Source organism: Oncorhynchus masou, chromosome 6, assembly GCF_036934945.1.
Source record: "Oncorhynchus masou masou isolate Uvic2021 chromosome 6, UVic_Omas_1.1, whole genome shotgun sequence".
In the NCBI taxonomy this organism is placed as follows: domain Eukaryota; kingdom Metazoa; phylum Chordata; class Actinopteri; order Salmoniformes; family Salmonidae; genus Oncorhynchus; species Oncorhynchus masou.
The window spans coordinates 68,487,324-68,494,823 of NC_088217.1; the positions used below are offsets into that span (position 1 = coordinate 68,487,324).

Here is a 7,500-nt window from a genome sequence, read left to right on the forward strand (position 1 = left end):
ATGTGTGTAGCTGCTGTGCTTTGTACCTGTCGAGTTCTCCTGCCAACGCGTTGTGGTCAGACAAAACAGCTTATTAGCGTACAAAGAAAACTCCCACTATGCTTTATGACACTGCTGTCGTCAAACCTGGTGCCTGATGTAATCATGAACAGTAGTGTACTTCAGCAGTGGAGTCTATGACCTGAACGGAGACACCTGCCTGTCCTCTGCATTCAAAGTGTGGCAGATAAAAAACGGTCTTGGGTTCGCTCATCATTCTCCACCCCCCCCCCCCCTTTCTTGCTAAATATGTTCCACCTGATGAGGGTGATTTCGGGACCCCTAAACGGTCAGTGATGACTTTTACATATTTTGTCACCCTCGCTTTGTTTAAAAACACAAATGCACAGTGTATTTAACGCTGGACTCCTGACACCTGACAGGTGCGTAGTAAACCAGTTGACTGGTTGATCAACTACCAGCTTAAATACCAGGATCATTACTGATTCCACTGTGCATTCTGTACTGCAACACTATGTTATAAACCATTGGCCTATACTGCTTCTGTGGAGCATAGGATATAAGCCATACAGTTTTTTTGTTGTCGCACAACATGCTCATTTAAATGTCAACCTAGTTGAAATTGACATAGCCTATGTGCATTTACTGCTTCATGAAACGGTCGTATTTGATTCCTTGATAAATACATAAGTAATGATAAAACTGACAACGGGCATATAGGGCATATATATGCTGCATTGATCTTCATAACAGCAAACATGGCACGTGCAAATAAAGACACTTGCTTTCTAGAGCCACAAGAGTGTGTTGTGTTTCCTCTCGATTAAATGAACAGATTCATTAACCCTAAAGTCCCCCTATAGGTCAACCATCGTCAGTAATCCCTTTTCACGCTGTATATGTTTGTATAAAATATTCAAGCTGAAAGCAAGGAGCGGTGTCACTCAGAGCGCGAGGGGATGAATGAGCAGGGGACACCGCTCCAGTCGTGGAGCGGCAGCACAGTGGGATTTGACAAGTCAAACAGAGACCCTGCACTTGCTTGACATACATTCAGTGCGCACTTAAAATGAATGACTTTGCGTCTTTTCTGGCTTGCAATTGTAGGCTATTATTTGCTGTCCAAGTCGGAAGCGAATCACACGCCTACACCAGTCTTCATCTCTCACACACGCTGTACATAACATTAACCTCACACAAAGCAGATAACTCAGTGGAGCTGCAAAACTTGAGTTGGGAGTAGCCTACCTACCAGCTGCAGTAAAGCGGTCCCCTTCTTCAAGTCTGTAACGCTCTATCAACTGGCTGTGACCAATAACAGCTGCATAAATGACAACAAAGTTATTTTGTACATAACTAGCTAATGAAAATATAACAGTGCATTATAAATAGAGTCTTAGGCTGTAAATAAATACAATACTGTACATGTAATAATTAACATAATAATAATAATATTACAAACACCACATTAGATTCATATGGTTTATAATAATCAGAATTATAATTACTACAATTATATATAATTCATTCAAATTAATTGCAGATAAAAAAAATATTGAAAAATACTCTAATAGCAATCTATTTTCAGCTGTGTTGTCTATATCGACCGTCTCTTGGAACATTTAATGCCAGATGCTGAGCACCTTTTCCTCTCGAGCTGTGCTTCCGAGCTCTCTGGAATTTGATTGGCTTCGGACAAAGGCATCAAACATTCGAGCATCTTGATTGATTATTTAATTATCCATACAGTTGATAACTGCATAGGACAAGACAGCAAATATAATACTTTATTTACATAACCAATCACAGCGTTGCAAAGGTGGAGCCTTCCTCTCCATTTACAGCGAGAGAGACAAACATACATTGAAGCAGCAGCATCACCAGGAAATAAATGAATTAATCAAATAGAGAAACATGAATTGGAGTAATAGCCATTTGGTATAGTTGCAATAGAGTGAAATATGTTCGTCGATATAACCTTGAATAACACCTGTGAAAAAAAATGAATGAAGTATACACTTGACGTCTTTCAAACCTGGTCAGAGAGATGAGTTCACATGGACTTTGTTTAAAACACACCGGGAAAACTTCAACGAAAGTACCTGTACGCACCTGACTGCACCTGGCACGTGCGAGAAGCACCTCAATATACACATCTCTTTCGCTCTTGTAGGTGCACGGGGCATGCGCCGTTATACATGCTCCACTCATAGTGGTTATTGCGATAGTAAAAATAAACGCACGTTCATAGAGGGAGGCAAATAAATAAACGTTTACAAATATAAAACATTAACAACCCAAACCGCTGATGCTCACTTCCTTAACACTCCGCAAACCTTATATTTTCATCCCTGGTATGTGTGAGACTGTGAGACTGTCAAACTTCCAACGCTATCATTTTGGTCCGTTTTCCCCCTTCCAGTTGTGGTCATGTCGGTTGAATAAGAGTGTTCCAACTTTTCTTCTTCTGGATAAAATTCTTTCTTCTTCGGCTGCTATACATGGTCGTCATAGTCCGACAGTCACAGTTCATTTCACTCGGATTAAACAGCCTGGGAGAGAGAGAGAAAAAAAAACGTATTACGTTTAGCAAAAGATGCTCACGTTTGGTCCTTCTCAATTATCCCCTCCGGTGACGATAGGTGGCGCGTGTCCCAGGGTTGGTTCTCTCCTCTCCACTGTATTACAGAAAAGAGAAAGAAAAAATGTCATTAGAAGAGGCGTAACACGTCAGTCCGTCCCCAGGTTTGTTTCCTGGAGTGTCTGAAAGAGATCAGTCCTAACCTGCCCTAGCAGGAATAACGGTCCTTCTCGAACCACTATTTCTAAGGCTTTATTATCATTGCAAGGATCCCTGCACATTTCTCTCCACAATTGCTTACCGCTGCAGTCTCGTGTTATCACTACAACCGAAGTCAACCGAAAAGATACTACTATAGGAAATCGGGTATGTGTCCATTTCTTTATCTCGACTAATAACCTTTATACAATGGGTCATTTATAGTTTTAGAGATTGCGACTTAGAGCTTTTGTAGGGGCGTTGGTGCTATAGCATTACGTTCACGTTAAACTTTCTCTACCTGCACAGGTGGATGAGGGAGCGGTGCGCTTTAAGTATCTAGGCTTGCAGTGCGTTTCATCAGAGAATATGCAGTTTTGTAGAATTTGCTGAAAAGCCTACTCTTCGAGCCGAAAAACCACGAGGAAAAAAAAATAATAAGCTCGGTCTTCTTCAGCTTTGGATTCAGTTTCACCGAGCCATGCACCCTTTTGTGTCCAACTCGTTTTTGTTAGTGTCTTTCTGTATCCTTTGGTTTTATAGAGTAGAAGTTGTCTGTCTCACAATAGGGTAAATATTCGCTTATCATATCAACGTCATTTACATTATTTTTTTCAGATAGCTATAATCTGTTTCATATCCTGTCTGGATAATTGTATTTTTGTTGACTCATCATTTTGTGGTATTTGTAAGTTTTTTTTGTTTATTTGTTCTTCCTGTCGTGGGTCGTTCCCCATAGCAATACAATCCAATGGCAGAAATTAACCCACTCATTTGTGCTCGATTAGTCCATTGAAATCATGAATGTTTTCATGTTTTGTCTGTTTTTACTTATTTATTTATGTACGTTTTTCAGCATGATAGCCCTAAAAACGTAAAATAAGCATGCTATCTAAAATTAATCTTAAATTAACACATTTTGTAATGTTCGTAAATTAATGGTGGAGTTATTTTACATTTAGGCATTTAGGATCTACGTATTTCACAACACAGCTTTTTGCATCATCTTTATTTTGTATTGTCTTGTGTTGTAAGTGATATATTGCCAGGCGGATTGAAACGGTTATTTTTTCTGCCTTTCTGATATTTACATTTGACACAAAGCCTAACGTTGAACTCACAACTTTAACATTGTGTCATCATCAATATCGGTTACGCTCAATTTAAAAAATGTAGGTTAAAAAAACATGAACCCGGATAAATCAATGTAGGCCTGCTGTTTGCGATGTACGAGTTATTATATATATATCGAAGCAGAACATAAAATGGAAACAGCACAAAAATAAAAAAAAGCGAAATGATCAAACTTTTCTTATTTAAATTAACACAATGTAAAAACGCATGCTTAACCCAGCAGGGCCAGTCCGTGTAAATTATTCCTCATGCTGAAGGTGTATCTCTCCCTGTCTCCCCCTTTCTCTGCATCCTCTCCTTCCCCGTCGTCAATATTCACTTCCACTTATCATCATCCCGATCACTGGCATTATACAGATCAACAATACATTGATCGACCCCTTATCGTACTTTAGCATGGGTATAAAATAAACGTTTTGTATATCAGTTGGGTTTTCTATTATTTTCTGTTTCATTTGGCGCCTGATATTTAAATGGTTACTCCCAGTCGGTCCAGTGTACCCACATTGTTGCTGCCTGTGTTTGGTTGTTAGATATTGAGCCTGCGTGCCGCTGCTGCTGCTGATTCAAGGAGTCGAGTCCATGCGAGCTGCCATCTGATCCACTCTTATCAATGAAGCACGAGATCATGGCGGATGGCCCCAGGTGTAAGAGGCGAAAACAAGCCAATCCAAGAAGGAAAAACGGTAAGAAAAGACAGGAAAATAACAAACTGTCATTTACGAAATATGTTTGTTGTGGATCTAGAGTTGTAATGTTGTCACTGTTGACTGTAGTTCAGAGGGGCTGGCTACGAATTGTCAAATGCGTGTTCTGTTCTGCTCTCGTCTCATAGGAAATAAAGGGACACTTCTAACTGGGAAATAATGCGTAATGTGTCAGTATTGTGCTGTGTACACAGGCGGGACAGTATATCCTTCGTTGTGAAATTAGGAGCACAAGGTGTTTGCTCATTTCGTCATTTTTACAGAGACGATTTGATGGAAGTTGTAATAAGTTGAGAGTTTATCGTTGTGCGAAAAGACTGAGTAGCAGTGGGAGGAATTTCAGAAAGTTCCCCCTGCCCAGATAACGGTTCAGTCGCGAAGTCCCTTATTTTCCACCAAGACAAACCCGTTAGATGAGGACTCATTTTATTTGCTGTTCTGTACTTGACGTACCTGTAGATTTAGTAGTTGGAGTATTTTATTTCAGCAAGTGTTTGTTCCTTATGTTACGCATTGCTTAGACTCTCACACCCCTGAGTAAATTCTGACATGAATGTAATTAATTTTTATATGTCTACGCGTTATTGGTATGTTTAGTTCTCGCGTTTTACCCAGATGATTTGTTGTAGTGTCTATCTACTTTCTCTCGAAGCATAGTCCCCTTTTAGTAGGGAATGATTAGTGTCCCACACCGTTGGCAATTGACAAGAATATGAAACAGAACATGGGGGGGGGGGGGGGGGGACAATTCGCAGTGAACAGGCTGCAATAGCTTAGTTTACTAATTTATTGTAACCAAATAAGATGGCATGTGCGCTAAAATGGTGATATTGACCGGTGGTGTGTCTCGTGTCATTTATTGTATTATGAGCGATATGAAGTGCTTTGTGTGGAGCAAATAGCGGCGAAGGATACATTTGTCACTCTATTATTGTCAACTGTTTGTCCACCCACCGAACTGTGTTACATGTTGGGAGTTATTGAGCCATGTCGTGGATCGCTTTTCGGAGGGAATATACGTGTTTTCCTTTCCCTTTTGAGGACTGTTGACTACAATACACCTCGTGCACAAGTAAATCCAGCATCACCACATGTCTGGGTCCCGAGATATATTCTTACACGGGAATACTTTGCATTTTATTTTGTCCCTGGGATTTTCAGTCTCTGTTGTTGTACAAAGTAGCCTTATCAAATGCGTCTGAATTTTGCTCATACTTGTGAAATGTCTCCCTTTATGTGGCTCTTTTCCTTATTAAATGTTGTGTATTGATTTTGCACAATCAATACAAGGAGAGTCATTGATGCTTACAAGTGTAGCTTCAAGCTTGTTGTTGTTCTGAATAACAAAAGATAGGAGTGAAAGTAGGTTCCCCCTTTTCACTGTAGTTTCTAGGAGATAAGAATGTTCTTTCCTCTGAGCACCAGTTCCCACCTCTTCCAGTAAACAAAAGTTTGGATTACTTTAAAACACTCCATTCAAGTAAGTGTTTTCTGACAAACACACACCTGATGATTGACATTTGCATTTGTCAGAAACAAAAATCCTTTCAAGTTCCCGCCATGCAAAAGCAGCAAGCAACCTCACACACTCTCAAATGCAAAAAAAAAAATAATTAACATGTTATTTTAGTCGCTTCCCCCTCAGTGCCGATGTGGTGTGCAGCGTGCACATATTATAGGCTGACTGAGCAAGTAGAAATTCGACATTCTAGATTCTATCATATTTTTTGAATATGCCATTGTGGTCCCGGAGTTGCCACCCCCCCCCCACCCCCACCCCTTCCCCATTTACATTTTTTACATTTTCTCGTCATGGGATGCCTTCAATAGCTCTCTCCCTTTGGGAATGCTGTGGCTGAACTATTCAGACAGAGTGGTTTTCATTTTCTCCTCTGGATGCATGGGGAGATGTCATAGGAGCTGAGCTTGTGTGTCTGGCCGATAGATAGCACCCCTATATAGCTATATATGAGGATCCTTATCAGACCGATAGCCTACATACTGAGATTACTTGAACGCAGTAAACAAGATTTTTTTTTTAAATAGACCATCAATTGAAATATTTTGAATATTGATAGATTGATGATGTAAATGATTTATTTATTATATGGGTAGAGAAATAAATGTTGTTTTTTTCTGCATGGCAGTTTGTCGTGTTTCCCAGAAAACATGTATCTGTAGTTGTAGAATATTTTGAGTAGGATTTAAACGTTTCGATTCACAATTATAGCCAAATTCTATAGCCAGTATTTTGATCTTAGAGTGAGAGACTGGAATTCCAGGTGAATTTATTCAGATTAGGTTATTTGTTCACATTATAGTAGGCAATAATGCTTCTCTAGCCATAAATGGTGTATTTGGCTTCACTGTTTGTTGATAACACACCTACGCCGTGTTATTCTATAGGCCCACATATACATGCTTATCACATCCAGAGTTAAAGAGTGTAAAGTCAATCTCACAGTTCGGTGCAACGTGATATTGGCAACCCTGTAGTTTTGTTGGAGTTGTCTCTCTGCCTGCCTTCCCAGGTGTTGCAAGTCAGACCCAGCTGCGGGGTCTCTACCTCGCTGTGTGTTTCTAAGTACAGCTGGAAAAGTACTCCACAAACCTCTTCCCTTCTAACTGGATTAGTCAAATCAGTACTGTTAGAAAGTAGTACTTTTGCACGGCATACTTTCAGTTTCTACACTTTTATTCCTCTCTCAGTATGGGTAAAGAGAAATTGACTATGGAAATGACAGACAGTGGTACTGGTCAGCATCTCCTGCTCATCTACTTTGTTTTACGTTCAACTCCGGAGTAATGTAGGAGTTGTGTGCCTTATGTGGTTTTGCCTGTACAGGGCGTGCCATTTTATGAGTTGGTACATAAAAACGC

At 40.0% G+C, this 7,500-nt stretch overlaps 1 protein-coding gene and 1 long non-coding RNA gene across 4 annotated transcripts in view; one reads left to right on the forward strand and one right to left on the reverse strand.

Moving 5' to 3' along the window:
• Positions 1–1,719: 1,719 nt before the first annotated feature.
• LOC135542493 (uncharacterized) lies at positions 1,720–3,579 on the reverse strand. The gene is made up of 2 exons (XR_010456102.1): positions 3,081–3,579; positions 1,720–2,678 (listed from the first exon to the last, which is right to left on the reverse strand). It is a non-coding gene; the product is annotated as an uncharacterized LOC135542493 (long non-coding RNA).
• The window catches only part of LOC135542492 (zinc finger E-box-binding homeobox 2-like), a 78,673-nt gene continuing 73,837 nt past the window's right edge, over positions 2,665–7,500 (forward strand). The window contains exons 1-2 of one of the 3 annotated variants that reach the window (XM_064969493.1): positions 2,665–2,947; positions 4,447–4,599. In XM_064969493.1, coding sequence (XP_064825565.1) covers positions 4,527–4,599 — 73 coding nt within the window. In that variant the 5' untranslated portion in view covers positions 2,665–2,947; positions 4,447–4,526. The remainder of the gene's footprint in view (positions 2,948–4,446; positions 4,600–7,500) is intronic. The other 2 variants (XM_064969492.1, XM_064969494.1) reach the window with 2 other exon arrangements.